The sequence below is a fragment of the Diadema antillarum genome, unplaced genomic scaffold, assembly GCF_040938485.1.
Source record: "Diadema antillarum isolate AM-2024a unplaced genomic scaffold, OU_Dant_1.0 scf00000094, whole genome shotgun sequence".
NCBI lineage: Eukaryota > Metazoa > Echinodermata > Echinoidea > Diadematoida > Diadematidae > Diadema > Diadema antillarum.
The window spans coordinates 1,271,338-1,289,144 of record NW_027270983.1 but is presented as its reverse complement, the minus strand read 5'-3'; the positions used below and the strand labels follow the sequence as shown (position 1 = coordinate 1,289,144).

At 37.1% G+C, this 17,807-nt stretch overlaps 2 protein-coding genes across 2 annotated transcripts in view; one reads left to right on the top strand and one right to left on the bottom strand.

The window, feature by feature from the left end:
- LOC139718436 (FK506-binding protein 15-like) overlaps positions 1-2,794 on the bottom strand; it is a 150,014-nt gene extending 147,220 nt beyond the window's left edge. Inside the window, exon 1 of the mRNA XM_071629907.1 lies at positions 2,711-2,794. Coding sequence (XP_071486008.1) covers positions 2,711-2,775 — 65 coding nt within the window. The 5' untranslated portion in view covers positions 2,776-2,794. The remainder of the gene's footprint in view (positions 1-2,710) is intronic.
- Positions 2,795-9,805: 7,011 nt separating this feature from the next.
- LOC139718455 (sialidase-1-like) lies at positions 9,806-17,356 on the top strand. Its single transcript, XM_071629926.1, has 6 exons — positions 9,806-9,871; positions 12,229-12,415; positions 13,310-13,572; positions 14,505-14,687; positions 15,274-15,493; positions 17,104-17,356. The coding sequence occupies exons 2-6, from the start codon at positions 12,244-12,246 to the stop codon at positions 17,316-17,318; spliced, it is 1,053 nt and encodes a 350-aa protein (XP_071486027.1). The 5' UTR covers positions 9,806-9,871; positions 12,229-12,243; the 3' UTR covers positions 17,319-17,356.
- Positions 17,357-17,807: the final 451 nt, after the last annotated feature.

The following is a 17,807-nucleotide window of genomic DNA, read 5'->3' as shown; positions in this document are numbered from 1 at the left end:
TTGGAAACTCTGTCTTATTTAACTTACCACAAACTCAGCTCTCCATGCTACAGAGGCTTCAAAATGCGGCAGCACGCATCATCACACTATCCAAGAAGCACACTCACATCACCCCTATTTTGAGATCACTTCATTGGTTACCAGTCAAAGATCGCATTATTTTTAAGATTTTACTTTTGACTTTTCATTGCATTCAGGGCGCTGCTCCTCAGTATAACATTGACTTACTCCATAATTACATCCCTGCTAGATCTTTACGCTCATCCAACTCCGGTTCTCTGATAATTCCAAGATTCACTACAATATGGGGCACACGTGCCTTTGGCCATGCTGCTCCCACCTTATGGAATAACTTACCTTCAGCCGTTAAAAATTGTTCTTCATCAGACTCCTTTAAAAGCAGTCTAAAAACTCACTTGTTTAAAGCCTCAATTTGATTACTCATTACATGTACTTGATATTTGTATGTCTTTTACTTCGTCACTTTCTCTACCTTCCGCGCCTAGAGCACTCTGCAGAGTGGATTTGGCGCTATATAAATCATATCAATTATTATCATTAATTATAAGTTGATAGTCCATGACGCTGCCCTAAAACAACCCCCCTTTTTTTCTGATCCAACATGTGACTATTGTAAGCTGTAGATCTGTCATCTTCTTATCATACTCAAATCTCTTCATGTCATTTACAGGATAGGATCTGTGCAGTTCATAGCATGGTGTTGTCTGTTTTGATTGCTGACTCAATAGCAAACCAGTAATTGTTCCCTTTAAAGCACAACCTGGAAGTTGTACAATAAAAGACTAATAACGATCACTTATTCTACATATGACGGGTTTTTTATACTAGAAAGCAGCAATCACTTGCATTCAAAACAGAGCTTGTGAAGTGTTAAAAAAAAACACACACCCAACAACCTGGGATTAAAGTTGAACATCTCCATCCAATCAAGGAGCTGAAAGGAAATGTTGAGAGTGTCACAGTAGCATAGATAAGCACTATAACTGAGTTGAACTGCACTTCAATCAAAATTCATCTAAGGCAACAAGCTTACATACATGTAAAAGTGAATTAACATACATGTAATGTTACATTGGATAGACCAATAGCCTGCACAAGTGTATGTATGTAACAAAAAGTATGTTGTGGTGGGGTATTTTGTGAATTGCAGGAAATGTCCACAAGCATCCATATTGATTTCTGAAACTGATTGTGCTTGTTTATGTTTGTATTGGTTTATTCTATACGGCCACTAAGGCTACGGAAGAAAGTTTTCAGCACTGCACAACAAAGCACGAAAATATGTTGTACTCTGCCCAGGTAGAGGACCGTACACTATACTTCATCTGGAAGAAGAAGAAGAAGCATTCAAATGCTTGTCAGCAAGCTACCGAGGGACTAATTGCATTTGAAATCTCCTCTGATGAAGAATAAGGCAATGAGTATATATGTACCTACTGTACATATGGCCTAAGGGGAACTGCACGTGTCAGAGGCCTCAAACCATTTTCCATGCAGGGACCTCAAAATTGAGAGTCCATGTGGGTCTTCTGATCTTTACTGTGCCATAAAATGCAATGGCTCCTCACAATATTGAATGATTCATTTGGAAAAGAGACCTACACTTGTAGGCTCTCTGGTCACTACTAATGTACTATAGTTTATTATGCTATATACTGTAGCAAACCGATCCGGCCTGGCAACAAACTCCGCCATTTACAGCTGTAACTGCGGTGTCCCATGCACGCACTTGTACAACGTACGTATGGCGAATGCATGATATGGCAATCACTCGGTGAAATTACAGTATAAATTACTGATAAGAGTACATTAAAAATTTCTTTTCTGATCTTGTCACCATAAAATGGTTCTATGTCTAACACTAACAGTAGATCTGACACTCATCTCAGTCTAATGTTACACTGCGCACTGATCTCACGCAAGGCATCAAACAGCGTCAAATGTGCATTAAAAATCGAAAGCACATTCCTCATCCATGATTGAATCTACCCAAAGTGATAATCATAAAGACAATAAGCAATACCATCCCCCTCCTTGTACTGTGTAAAAATCTGCACAGCCTACTGACACTGTATCCTATAAGTGCAGAGACTCCAACTCTCCCGTTTTCGACGGGAGATCTCTCGCCGAAAACCCATTTTTGCAAAATCTCCCGTTCTCCCATTTGAGATTTAATTTCTCCCGCCCTGGCTCTTTGTCTCCCGTTGGAAAGGATTTCTTACTTATTTCTATCGTATGTTGAAAAAATAAGCCTTAGATAGCACAAGAGAGCATCTAGAACCCTAGCAAGGAACTTCGCGCTTCGCACACATCAAGTTGGAGTCTCCCGTTTGCTAGGGGTTTCAGGCGGGAGAATCTCCAGATCAGAAGGTGCTTTGGGTTGGAGTCTCTGTAAGTGAAACATCACGTTCTCCACCGCATCTCTTGAGCCATTTCAGGTTCTAACACAAACTAAGGTTACAATCTATTCACTCCATGATAACCTATGGCCATGGGCCACCGGCCATTGCGATGATTTTCCGCCCCCAGCACACACGTAACGTACATAACCCCCGTATGATGTACTAGTATACCGCGTATACCGCGTACGGCGGCGACCTGTGCTGTGTAATTCGGCAGCTAACCACAAACATTGTGAAACGTAGATCATGTCTAAACTACAAACGAGTATAGAAATTTCAAGTTTTACCCTCCGCTCTGGTTCGAGGAAAAGGAAAAGTCTCCATCGTCGTCGTCAGTCGAGAAATTCATCATGAATTTAACGTGAATTACAAGTCACAACTCAGTAGTACCTCTGGAGAGAGATTAGCGGCTTCTTCATGTGACCTGCACCTACCTCACCAGTAGACAACTCCTACCTTTTACGTATTTGATAAGGATCTTTAGACTTTGTGATGTAATTTATTAATAGAACCATACAAAAACTAATCGTATGACAAACAGTTGTTACAAAGGTATTTAATTGATATATTAATTATTTTGCTGGTCAACCAATGATAATATTGGCTAAAAGGAGGTTTAAAAGAACGGCCAGTTTATTCAAATTGGCAACATTTAAAGGCCATTTTAATTCTGCACATGTACTTTGTTTACATTGGTGGTCTGTGGAGGAGGGGAGGGAATGCCCCTCGACCTGTTGCGCCTGTCCATCTGCCCCGGTCCCGACCCTAAAATCTACATACATGGCATGAATTCACCTGCTAAATGCACTTTGCTGCAACCAGCGGATATTCTCTCAAGCAGCATTATTACCATGATTTAAGCCAGGGAACGTGTGTGTGTGTGTTGTGTGTGTGTATGACATAATTTGAAGAATATGAACAAAGTGTAAAATGAGTGATTAATTCGGCTTGTATAATCACTGTGCTTAACTTGAAAACAACGTCCAATTACAAATAGTGGTTTCTATTCCTCATTTTTACTTTAAATTACTCAGTGTATTCGTTGGGGACACTAGAAGAAATAGTCACTAAACTTGATTTGATTCAATGTGTTTGTAACTGTGTGCAGCTTGAGGATGTGTGCTTCATACAATATTCTTTTCTCGAGGAGATAAGATGATGAACAAATGAATCCATTATGACAATGACAAATGATGAAGATGTTAATGACGTTGACACTAACAATAATTGATAATGATCACAATAGTAGTAATGACGATGATAGTATAGTATAGTACTGGGTATAGTATTAAAGATGATGATGATGATGACGATGATAGTAATGATAATAACAACATTAATGATGAATTATCCCTATATTTATAATGATGATGAAGAAATCGATCTGAGATTCAAGAATAAATAACTTCCGACATCTGTAGTGAGCTACTCATGAGCAGTGAGGAGTAAAATCTCACACAGGTCAAAACAAAAATAATGGTAGAAACAGAGAGCACTTGAATCTTTGCAATCCTTACCAGCACTAACAATGCCTTCAGACAGATCTTAAAATATCAAATAAATGAGATAAATCATCTACAATGTGTATTATGTGACATGAGCAAAATTTGATGACATCACACAGTAGACATGATAAGACTGTCAATTAATTTTGCTTTTACTCTCATTTAGCACTTACATCTATCTATCTGCTTATTGTATTATATGATATATATACATCTGTGTACGAGGCCCGACGCTCATATATGGTGGCCTGACAATGCAAAACAAAAAAGTAATCACATTACAGATGACATAATACAATAGACCATGATGGTAATGTGAAATTTGGCAAGTATAAGAAAGTGCTTCAAATAAGTAACGTGTTCTGTGACTAAGAAGTAAGACAGAAAAACACTAAAAACTAAATCATTGAAAAAGATACCAAAACAATCATAAAAATGACAATTACGTACAAATGGGAAGATATAAGATAAATGGCTTCCAATACCATGTGCTGTGACTAAATTAACTTTTTTTTTGGAGACATGATAACTATTTTTTTGGTTTTGGATAACATTACTTTAATAATAATTCATATTTGATAGTTGTATTCTTTTTTATATGAGCTCCCTCGTGGAGACTGTATGAGCTCCTTTGCGGAGACGCCCATTATGAGCTCCCTCGTGGAGACGATATGAGCTCCCTTGTGGAGACATCATGGTATATTTAATATTCTTGTTAAATATCTCTAAGATTTATTTATACGTTTGTATTATATTAGTATTGTCTGGGGCAAATTATTTGTTGTACATGGGCCCCAGTTAGTCTAGCAAATGTAATTTTGAATATTGAGACGTAATAACATGATCTTTCCATCACTTCACATATTCACGAAATAACTATATCAAATATATATCTTAGATTTTAAGATAGGGGTATACCTACTTCTATTCTTAGCTAAAACTTGGCCATGACAAAAAAAAAAAAAATAGTTCGGCCGAATTTGGCCGTGAAGACCGGCGGAGATCATAATGGCAACCCTTTTCACAGAAGGTTTATACAAAGCTGAAATGCGTGCGGTTATCAGGCAAGGAGCTGTGAGTTATTCGCCTTTGAATGCTAGATAAGAAAAGCGCATAAAAGAACACCCCCCCCCCCCAAAAAAAAAACAAAACAAAACAAAACAAAACAAAACAAAACAAACAAACAAACAAACAAACAAAAAACAAACGAAAAGAATTATGGTAGCTCGACTGGACCACCAAAGCATTCTCATTTCTAGATGATGGTGACCCAAGATATTATTTCTTGGTTCCCTGGGCAACTGGGCCACTAGGCCACCGCTAATTGTTTTGAATTTATTTTTAGGTGAAGTTAGCTGGTCTTTTTTTTAAAGCTCCAAACTCCTGAACACTATATATTCCATAGCTTCTCTTCTCTTAACTTTTCTTATTCGGGTTTCCCCTTTGTTGTCCCTTAAAGTTGTTTCTGTCTACTATGTTCCCTTTATGTTTTTCTCCTCGGTCAAATGACATTGAAAATACCCAGAGGCCTTTATCGAAGTCAAGCGAATTGCTTATCGATAAGGGTCTCCTCAACCTGTATATACCTAAAGATATGCCATGTTATTACATATACTATTCACATAATTATATCTTTCTGATGAGTACTCTTAATTGTTGATATTTAATGTGTCATGATTGCTTATCTTATTATGCTGATTTCTTTAAAACAAGTGGAGAAAACAAACTGAAACTGAAACAACTGCTTCTGTAATATCAAGCCTTGATATATCATAAACTCTGCAAAAAAGTTTTGAAATCTGAGTTTGATCTATTTTTTCTCCCGTTTCTAATAATTATATGCCATCGGAGGAGAAAAAAAAAACGTATCTTAAGATATGGGATACACCGAAGGTCTACTATTAGAAAATTGCAAACTGAACACTAGTGGTCATGAAGCGGCAACGAAGAACATCATGTCTCTTTGTAATGAGTTATGTCTTGTTCTCAGGTGATTAGCCATGAATGCCAATTTCACTAGAATTCAGTCTTCAGCATTCAAGCTTATACAATCAAGAATGCCAGGTAAGGTTGCCATCTCATTTTGTATTTGATATATGTGGTTCAGGTTCCATGACATTTGCTCCTGCGACATTTGCTCCCATGAAATATCTGCATGCTATTCAAAAGCCAAAAACATAAATTCTATAAACCACAAACATAACCCCAAGCCTAATCCTATAATCCTCACATCAAACTGAATCTAAAACCCTATCACAACCCTAACCCTAAAACCTTGGAGAAAATAAGACCGGAGCAATATTGTTGCAGGAGCAAAATAATGTCGTGTCACCGGTTATTCATAATAATTATCATATGCCATTTAAAAAGCCGCGAAGCATAGGGCAAATCGAAGATGAGATGCTTCAGTATACAAATAATGCACATGACAGAGTGGATAGGTGAGAATGGATGCACGAGTTTAACTTACTTTTTTTGTGGTTACCATGACAAAGTGTACATTGTTTCTTGTTTTAACGACATAATTCGTGCATATACTTTATATTGTATTCGAAAAAAAAACTGATTAACGAAAGACAAATTGACAACTTGTGCCGCTTTGATTCATGTTTTCTTTTTCTTTTTTGATGATGGAAATAAACAAACTATTGAATTGAACTAAATTGAACTTTGAACTGTTTAAACCCACGAGCGCAGCGAGTGGATTTAGACTGTTTCCAAAGTTAAACGACAAGTGTTGTTATAACCAAATTTATCACCAGTACATTCCGAGACTGAAGTTAAGTGACTTACATATCTTCAAAATAATGTATACGTGTGTATACATATAATTTGAAGATATCTCAATGTATGAAAAAAATCCACCAAAAAATAGATAAACTTAAAAAGAAAGAGAAAAATGTTCCCTATAAATGCTAAAAATACAAAAATCGCATAAGAAACATGGAAGATAAGACATTTTGAAATTTTACATTTTTTCGGAAAACATTTCTTGACCAGTCCTTATAAAAAATATTCAAATGAGCGAGTTGATGAAGTCATACCCTCGAAATTTTTCATGTATGTTATATACGAAATTCGGAAAAAATATTATTTTTAGCTAATACCAATAAAAATGTGTTCCCGATGAACAAATGTTAACTCAGATATATCTTGATCATTGTATACACTGACGAAGACCCGAGGCGGGCAGAAATTTTTTGTTAATAAAACCTTGTTGGAACTACAAATGGCGTACTCGAGACTCCTTCTGCTTTTAAGAACATTCGAAGTCCAACACGTGGAAAATCCCAAGATGAACATTTTACGTGACGCCACAGCTGCTCTCCACGAAAGACGTGCACGGGAACCGACAAATTATAAACTTGCGCAGACAAGATCCGACATTTATCCCCAAATCGAGATATGTCAGAGTTAATATTTGTTCATTGTAATTTTAAGTGCTTTTAAGACAAGTTTTTATATCTATACAGCTGAAATATGATTTTTTTTGTCATTTCTGTATATGAAATGAATAAGAAATTGAGAGAGCATGATGTCGTTAACTTGCTGATTTGAATGTACATAAGGACTGGTCAAGAAATGTTTCAAAAAAAAATAGTGACATTTCAAAACGTCATATCTTCCTTATTTCTTACCGATTCTTGTCATTTTTGTATCATTCCCTCCAGAATGAAACTTTTTTCTTTCTTTTGAAGTTGTTAAATTTTGGGGTGAACTTTCTCTTTAACTCCAATCACGGAATGTAATCACGGTGAATATGTTTATGAACAAGAATACTTCCATACTATAGATTTTGCGTATCATTTAGTTCAGAAAAGCAAAGTAAATTACCTCCTTTCTCTGATAGATTATTATTATTATTATTATTATTATTATTATTATTATTATTGTTATTTTTATTATTATTACTATTATTATTATTATTGCTCTTATTATCATCGTCATTATTATTATTATTATTATTATTGCTATTATCATCATCGTCATTATTATTATTATTATTATTATATTATTATTATTATTATTGTTATTATTATTATCATTATTTTACACCAATAGTTTAATGATGTTGGCCTGCTGTTCTTGATTGCTGGTTGTTGAGGGACATATTTTGATAAAAACTACTAAGGGTAAAATTGACAAAAGACTGACAAATATTATTTTGATTCTTCTTCTTCTTCTTCCGGGTGAAGTACTGAGCTCTGGGAAGAGTATTTTCGTACTTTGTGCAGTGCTGAAACTAGTGTGCCACGCTGCATTGTTTTGATGCTGTTTTGTTGCAATTAATGTAATATACACTATAAAAAGTAAAAAGTGCTCTTTGTGCAAGTAAAATTAGCTCCTCTTCCAACTAGATTTGACGCACCTATCCAGCTGCCTCCTAAACTGTTCTAGGGAAGAAGCAGCTGTCACACTGATGGGGAGCTGGTTCCAGAAGAGTATGACACTTGGGAAGAAGGAGTTTTGAAAGCCAGAGGTCCTGCAGAATTGCTGTCGATATTGAGTAGGTTTTCGTCCAGATGATCGTGTTACCGGATAAATGTAAGGTGGTTCAGGTGGAATAGCAATCAGTTGATGCAAGATGCGGAACAGCATGATGAGTCACCCATCAGCTGGGCCCTTCTTTCTGCAAGATACATATTCACTGACACTGTGTCGAGGGTGAAAGTCTCCCAGAGTAAACCTAGCGGCACGCCTTTGAACCATTAATTCAAGCTTCCAGATTTGGTCTTGGCAGTGAGGATCCCAGGCTGTTGATGCATATTCAAGGATAGGGCGGACATAATTTATGTCACATAGGCTTGTTCTTTTATTTTCTTGGGGCAGCCATGTAGGTTTCTCTAAAGGAATCCTCGTGTGCTGTTGGCCTTTTTACATGTGTTGTCTATATGTGTCTTCCAGCTTAGCTTTGAGTCGATATGTACTCCAAGGTACTTAGCATTGTCCACAACTGGAAGCTTGACTCCATGAAGAAAATAAGAAGAATGGATGACATTTTTCACCTTGTTGGTCACTCTCAGGACTTCACACTTGGATGGATTGAGGGACATCTGCCACTTGGTTTCCCACCCTTGTATGTTGGTAAGGTCTTCTTGGAGTCTGTCTGCATCCGTCTGTGAGCTAATGTGTCGGTAAAGGAGACAATCATCTGGATTGTCTAAATGGCAAGGTTAGTATCCCAGGGGATGAGTACGGTCACATGAATGCCTGAATTAATGTTTATATTTACATAAAAAGATCAGTTATTTATCAAAAGGTTACCTGCCCTTTCTTAGAATCCACAGTATAGACCCAAAATGTTTGTATGCAATATTCGGCTCTTAGCCTTGGAAATACGGATTGATGTTTCTCACTCACATTTTTTAGCCTTTGAATAAGCATTTAGTTTATCATTGCTTGTTTCCAGAATGATAAAAAAAGACTATGATGATCGAGTGATCAATCCTTACTAAAGAAAAAAAAATAACTATTCATATATCATAATTTCATTATCAGATGCCGTATTTCTTTATGAATTAAAGGATATGAGTATTTTCTTTTGTTAGTCATGGCTAACGAGTTGGCCTCAAACCTTTGTTTCAGTATTATTGTGTCACCAGTCAACAAACACCTGTTAATTTCTTTCTTAGCTCTTTTGTGGTGGATAATCTAGTATGTGTGATATGAAGTTAGGTTCGCGAAGACTACGCTTGTATTGTTGATGGATGACACATCACATGACCTCCTGCATGCCTACCTACCATCATGTGATCACAATACACAAAAAGAGCTAGGCGTAGATAGCGCAGCATGTGTTACTATAGTACTAGTAGTCGCAGTCAGCATCTTTTACCTCTGCGATGTCCCACAGATTTGGCTAAAATGTATCAAGGGTGTGTTGTCAAGCTGTTGCTGTTAGCGACATTTTTTGCTATATCATGGAATGCAGGTTTAGCAGCGGTAAGATAAAAAAAACCACGTTTATATTAAATTCAAATTCACGGTATCAGAAGGGCCAGGGGATTGCATTTTTATACACTGTATGTGGATGCGATATGCGTAGTCCCACACTTAAAAATTTATCGCAAGTTTTTGTACTGGATAACGGTAGTACACAGCACTGTCGCTGTACACATGGCCGTGCGTCGCACGACGTTTTGTCGGGCTATGCCTACGCCTACGGCTTGGGTAGTCGGGCGGTCGGTAACTACACGCAGCGCTGTCGCGAAGCGACAGCGCTGCACCTCTATTCCTTCGCGGACGTTGTTATCGTTCACTGTTTCCTTCATGAATATCTTTATTAATCGTGGAAAACTAAAATATAAGGAATTATCGTAATCTATGACCATCATTCAATAACCGGTATGCGATTTTTTGTTTAATTACGTCTAAAACTTACCGAAATCTATGGCTGAAATCAGGTCTGTAAACGTCCTTACTGCTTCACTCCTCATCTGCGTGTTATATGAATGGCATTCACTCTCGTATACTACAACGTAGGTAGTCGGGGCGGAAGTGATGAGATAGTCGGATGACCCCGACTAAAAAAGTTCAAATCATTGCCGGTGCAGCACGCGCGGATCTACTACAAGCTTTACGTAACACATGAAACGCACGGGCGCACGGGCGTACGTAAAAAGCAACCACTTCTGAATGCGCATGCGTGGTAGTTTGTTGCTTTTGTGAAGCTCTCGAAGGAGAAGATGCCACCGCACGATCTACTCCGAAAAATTCAACAATAAGGTCTGGATACCAACAAAACGCCGAATTCAACTCAACCATCAGGAAAATACGCTGTAGGTAAGTGTTGCAAATTATATTACTCTTAAAATCATACAAAATAAAAGGTATTTTATGTGATTTTGCCGTCAATAGTGACGGTCGTTTACAACGTTGAAACACTAACACATGTCAGACCCTGTGCGCAGCACAGTGTCTGGTCAGGCTAGGCGGTCGGTATCTAGCTCTAGATCCAACTGCGCGCTGCGTGTGTGTGCCTGTGTGTGGTGTTGTTATAAATAAAGGAAGGAATTATTCATGTCACGTTGTACAGTAATTTTGATATTAACATTATTTATCAAATTCAATTGAATCATTGTTTTTAAATTTTAGTTATTTATTTGAATGGAAGTGAATTAACTTCGCAAAAAAAAGAAAAAAAAAAAGGAAAAAAACGAATGGTGCCTGAATAGGCTAAAATACTCGGTAGTAATAGTATGGGTAAAATACTATACCGGTAGTCTAGATTTAAAGATACTAGCCAAGATTGTATTTCTAGTCTCTAAAAGACTAAATCTGTTCTAGCTCGCATCCCCGTCAAAACAATTTAGAAAAAAAAAATGAAAGAAAAGTGTGGATCATTCATAAATTCTGTGATAGTATAAAGTCAGGTCCCGATAACCATATGCATATATAAATCCATATTCAATAAAGGAAACAAAGCAAAAGGAAAGTGTATAGATCTACTTGGATCTATAAAATGTTAAGCTGATTTTTTGGAGTATTCAAAGGTAATCACATAAATTTTATTATGTTTTATTTACATAGCTCACAAGAACTGAATTAAATTTATATCAATGTTGCATGTGAAGGGATATGGTGCTGTCATGAGTATTTCAACAACAATATCCAAAGTAATGGGAAGTAATGTGATGTGTTTTTAGAGTTTGGTAGAAGCTGCGCTATAACCCCCTGTTATTTTATCATCCCTAACTGATGACAGTTTTCTGTGTGAATTCTCCTTGCTTGTAAAATGTTTCTACCTGATTGTGTAATATGAAAAGGAAAAGAAATGTTGCTTTTGAAAATCTTGCAGACATAGTAGTAGCTGAAAGAATTTATTCATGTACTGGTTACAAAGGACTCAAATTAGTGAGATGAAAAAGAAATTAAAGTCTACATCATGAGATGCTTAAGATGAATAGAAGTAATCAAATTAACAAAAGATATCACAGAAATGTGGTTTCATAAAATTAATGAGTTAGATTTAACTTCTTTTTGAGGTTATTAATTCCCAATTCTCTTCAAGTTCAAAGCATGTACTAACTATACTTTCCCTACTAGTCACAGAGGCTCATGTACCAGTCCCAGGGCTGCCAACTCTCACTCATTGAGAGTGAGACTCACTCATTTTGGTCCTTTCTCACTCTAAAACTTTGTTTCATTTGCATGCATTTCTATTGATCTCACTCATTTTGACTCCTAAATTATAGCATTAGCCTATGTCAGTCTCACTCTCAACTAGTTTCCAATGTTGGCAGCCCTGCAGTCCATAGTGGGTTGATATATCATATGTTGATCTCTGATTTCCCCTTTAGGTGAGCCCCATTGTGATGGACCAGCAGCTGCTCTGGATCAGTGGTCAACAAAACGTAGGAATTTACCGCATCCCGCTCCTTTCCTACACCCCTAAGGGCAACCTCCTCGCCATCTGTGAGGCCAGGAAGAATGGTGGATCAGATGCTGGCCCAAAATTCCTGGCAATGAGAAGGTCCGAGGACAAAGGTGTGATGGCAGTTAATCTTCAATTTTGATCTGAGTTTTTCTCGAATAATGTGAATCTGACATCTCTTTAGTCAGTTAAATGAGTGCTTCAAAATTCTTATCCAAGATATGAAACTACATGCAATTATGAGATTTCAAGTAGGATAGAAGAGCTCTTGAAAGCACTTAACCAGCCCTTCTTAACTGCCCAGGAAACAAGAACAACAACAATTAAATAGAAATTGTTAGTTTTGATTTGAAGAATGCATGATCTCCTAACTGTGAAATAAGGAACCTAGCCCATTTTTTGTGTTGTTTGAGTTTTTTTTTTTTTTTGATTTCTGAGTGTAAGGCCCCTTAGAAAGTTGCTAAGAATGCAAGTTGTGACAAAAAGAGAAAATAGTGCTATAGTGGACTGATGATGAATGCATAGAACTACAAAGGCATTTATTGAAGTAAATATGGATTATCGGTTATGTTAAATCATCTATCATGGTCTCATATGAACACCTACAGTAAATGAGATTTCCTTTTGGTTGCTTTGTTTTGATTTACTGAGACAAGCATCTGTTATATAATGGTCATTCATGAAATGTGTCTAATGGTGCTTGCCAGCACATTTACCTGATAGCAAGCCTGGTATTTAGAAATATTAATTCTATACAAAACAATGGAATTGATGCATCTCCAAGTGTAAACTAATGGGTCATTCCAGTTACATGGTCTATGCAAGATCATTCTTTGCTTGAACATGAATTTCATAAATTGTTCTGTTGGGCAATGTTATGCATTATGTCACATTGATAATTGATTAAGTGCCTAAACTACTGAGAAAAACAAAATATCATTTTTCCAAATGTGCACATGAGCTGATTATGAACTGGCTTATTGCATTATTTTGTTGTTATTGAACAGGTCTCTCATGGCAGCCCCAAGTGTTTGTCCTGAATGATGGAGAGTTGCCGGATGGACTCAGCCTGGGTGCCGTCCTAGTCGACGACGTCACAAAGACCATCTTTGTCTTCTTCCAGATCTGTAGCCACTACTACAAGTGCGACACGGCCGTCCAGTACTACATCAAGAGTGTGGATGACGGCATATCATGGAGCAAGCCGTACAACCTGTCGAAGCAGATCGGCACGAGGATGTTCGCCCCAGGCCCAGGCTATGGGATCCAGGTTAACCACCTTTTCTTTCTCCTATCTGCCTTATTGTCTCATTCTTATTTAACTATCCACAATCTCATCTTTCCTTTCATGCTTCTGCCCTTGACAGCTGCTGGAGGCATCATATTTCCTAGCTGTATATTTGTCTGCCCATCTTTCTGTATGTTCTAGATAGGTAGACAACTATTGAGTTGGAAGATATGTTTGAACAATTAAAGGTATCATGTCAGAATTTTGGTGGATAAGATTATCCAGAGAGAGAAAAAGGATCATACAGTATGTGTCAAGTCAAAGGGCGATGTTCAATTTCAGCATAAGTTAAAACGTCAGTGAAGAAAGTCTTGTGGAAATTAGTTAATGTAAGAAACCAAAACTAGATTTATTATTACTTTTGTCATGCAAAAAGGTTAGGAAAAATAAAATCCTCTTGGTCAAAGGTCAAAGAACTTCATCCAAACGTAAATAAAGTTGACAAGTACACACATACATGTTTCAAAAGAGAGGTATATCTCCTGCTTTATGAGGGACTGTGTATGACTCAATGCTGTACTTTTTATTTGTACTCAGTAATTTAATGTATATATATTTTTTTCTTCGTCAAAATAGAAACATAGTGTTACCAGCATTTGAAGAAAATACTTGGATAAGTCACTTGTACTTTTTATTTGTACTCAGTAATTTAATGTATATATATTTTTTTCTTCGTCAAAATAGAAACATAGTGTTACCAGCATTTGAAGAAAATACTTGGATAAGTCACTTGAGACATCAGTCTGATGATTACAAGGACTTATTTCTCAATAAAGTGGTAGGATTTCTTATCGTGAGTTCAGCCACTTGCAACTCTGTCAAAATAATGTCCAAACAACCTATGGTGTATGCAGTAGGTACTAATCTATCTATTCTTATGATTGATATATTTCCCATTTCATTCCAAACTATAGAAAAAGTATGCTCCTAATATCGGTCGACTGATTGTATGTGGGCATTCCACGTTGCCAGGCGATGGGATGTTCTGTCTTCTTAGTGATGACCATGGTGATACTTGGAGATATGGAGGGGAGATCAAAGGCATCCCTTACAATACCGCAAAGGTCAAGGGTGACTTTGTACCAGACGAATGCCAGGTAAGAACATGGGTCTGCGGGTGAGGAATGGGTGCTGGGAGCAGCAAGAAGTATTTCAAGGTATTTTTAGTCACAGTTCTGTTATAACAAATGTAGTGATCAAGATATTGTGATATATGTTTGTTTTGAAATGGTTTTATCATTACTTCAGACTTTGTGGAATGTGGAATCTTCAAACTTCATGAACAGTGTGTGAGGAGTGCCATCAAGTTTGCATTATACTTGATAGGGGAATAAAAGCTGGAAAAACACTTGAACACAAACTGGAACGTACTCAAGTAACTCATAGCAAATTGCAAAAGGAAAAAGAAAATTAAATAAACTGGATTATTTAAGAAAAGATATTATTTGTGCATCTGCTGTATTCTGAATGAAAAGTTTTATACAACCAGAGGATTCATATTCAGTGTAATATGTTGCTCAGATCTTTTTGATATTTTAAGAATAACAATGTTATAAGTTGTATCGGCTCAGTTATTTAAGAAGCTGAGAACAGGTACATGTATAGCACAAATGCATTGAAGTGGAACAGTCATGAGAGTGTTTTCAAAAGGAATCTATTCTGCTCGTATCTCTCTTCAATCAGCCATTAGAACTGCCCGATGGATCAATCATGGTCAACGTGAGGAACCAGTACCAGTACCACTGTCACTGTCGCATGATCATGATGAGCTACGATGGGGCATCGACCTTCAAGGTGGATGACCTGCGTTTTGACACGACCTTGGTTGACCCTGCAGTGGCTGCTTCAGTCCTCCACCACAATGGAGTTCTGTTCTTCACTAATCCAGAGAATGAAAGCAGCCGTGAGTGAAAACAAATCTTTTGTTTAGATTCAGAAAGGGTTCTGTATTTTCAAACTTATATCTATTCAAAGGAATAAGTTACCAAAAACAGAATATTGTAAACCTATTGAAATTGAATTTAAACTCTTTTTTTTTAAAGGAAGAAATTCTGATAAAGAATTTTTTCGATGTCATTTTCAGGATTTTGATTTCAGTATTAAATGTGGTATATTGTTGTTTGAAGCCAGAAATTAAAACTGCACAAATTAGTGCATTTATATCAATGGTATCTGCATATTTAAGAATAGAAGAAAGGAGGAGTTCCATTAAACATTCGGATAAAAATAATCTCTCTACAAACAGAAGACATTGTGATAAAAGAGAATTTGTAAGAGTTTTCCTAGCACTAGATTAGATCTGAAAAATGATACATATGGACAGTGTCACTGTGTCTATCTAATTACTAATGGATAATATGTTATCACTTGTGATAACAGGTTACATTGTTATTATACGTTGTTTATTATCAGACATCTTGAAAAGCTTGGTTTTGATGTGTCCAATAACAATGTGAATTGCCAAGTTTTGGTTTCAGACTTAAAGGTTTGATCCCTTGGCAAACATGACAGACTTTTGCCTGGTTGAAGAACAATGTCTCCCAACATTGTGTATGAAATCTTATGGTAATACCCCTTAGAGTATTTAAAAAAGAAATACAAATCTGAACTCCATTTTGCTTGAGAATCTGCTTACTTTTGTACCAAGAATAACGAACGGAATTTGTTCAGGGTCCAAATAAATTCATTGCAAATCTTTAGCAGGGCATTACATAAGCACTTGCCCGGTTGCCCGGGGCAAGTAAAAATCAAAGTCGGGCAAGTGTTTTGGAACAATGAGAAAAAATGCTTGCCCGAATTGGGCAAGCAAAAAGTTTTAAAGCCATCTTTACTTCCCAACACTTGTGTGAAAAAGTCCCACCAATCCAACTCCAACACACACGAATCAAGTTTGTTATTCCCCATGTCATGATGTGCTGTGTATTCAAATGATTCGGTTTTATCAAGTCCTTGGCTTTCCAAGTGATTTTCGATATCAGTTTCTTATATCTTTGAACTTTCTTTTCGGGCAAGTACACTAACTTGTAAAAATTCATGTTCGGGCACATGTTCTGCAACAATTTAAAAATCTGCTTGCCCAACCAGGCAAGTGGTAACAAAAAGTTATGTAGCAACCTGCTTTAGTATTCCTCTCCATCATAAAAAAGTTTCCACATATAATTTTGAGGAAAGATCTGGCAAGGATTTGATGGTGTCTGCTCCAGGCTCAGTGATGTCATATTTTGATTTGATGATGTCACATTTCGGTTTGATGATGTCTCCTTCAAGTGCAGTGATGTCATATTTTGGTTTGATGATATTGCCTTGGATTTGAAGATGTCTCCTTCAAGCTCAGTGATGTCATATTTTGATTTGATGATGTCTGTTTGGATTCTCTGCTTCAGGCTCAGTGATGTCATGTCTCGATTTGATGATGTCTCCTTTGATTTGATGGTGACTCCTTCAAGCTCAATAATGTCACATTTTAATCCTAATCTGTCATTTTCTGTTTCACTTGTATCCCGACTCATCCAGGTGTAAACATGACACTGCGATGGAGCTATGACAACGGCATATCATGGGCAGGGTCTCTGAACATTTGGCCTCAGGCCAGTGGTTACAGCACGATGACTGCCATTCCCAATGACATCTCTGACTACAAATATATCTATATTTTGTACGAGAAGGGCGAGAAATCATCCACCCAGTACTTGTCCTTGGCTAAGGTCAGTCTGAGTGGACAGCTCTAGCCTGGAATGTGGAGAACAGGGAGAATAAGTGACGACACATATGTTCTTCGTGATGCCGTGATGGATTGTATTATATGGCTTTGCAGCTGTCCATTAAAAACATACCAAGCAGGTTGGTCATCTCTGACCAGCCCGCCTCGGGCCTCGTTTCATAGAACTTGTTATCAGTGACAAGTTGTTTTAGTTGTTATAAGCTACTGAAACCCTTGCATCTGATTGGCTAAGAGCAAATTTGGCACAGAAATGTGGTTGTTGTCACTGATAGCAAGTTTTATGAAACAGGACCCTGATTGACCATTTCAAGATGACCATTGAACATAGGCTTTTGTGCTCCGAGATTTGATATAAAGACCTGATTCTATGCAGCATTAGTTGTGTTGCATCTCGAGGTGCAATCTAAGTGATGATTCTGTTGAATTTTTTTTTCAAATTAATCATAGAGCACTGACAAAGATGACCAACTTCTTTTATATTTTGATAAAGATTTAA

What these genes read in the sequence shown, in the direction of transcription:
- LOC139718455 (XM_071629926.1), top strand. Translation starts at nt 12,244, where the DNA reads ATGGACCAGCAGCTGCTCTGGATCAGTGGTCAACAAAACGTAGGAATT. An exon ending in GAGAAGGTCCGAGGACAAAG is followed by an intron (nt 12,416 to 13,309) that starts GTGTGATGGCAG and finishes GTTATTGAACAG; the next exon opens with GTCTCTCATGGCAGCCCCAA. An exon ending in GCCCAGGCTATGGGATCCAG is followed by an intron (nt 13,573 to 14,504) that starts GTTAACCACCTT and finishes TCCAAACTATAG; the next exon opens with AAAAAGTATGCTCCTAATAT.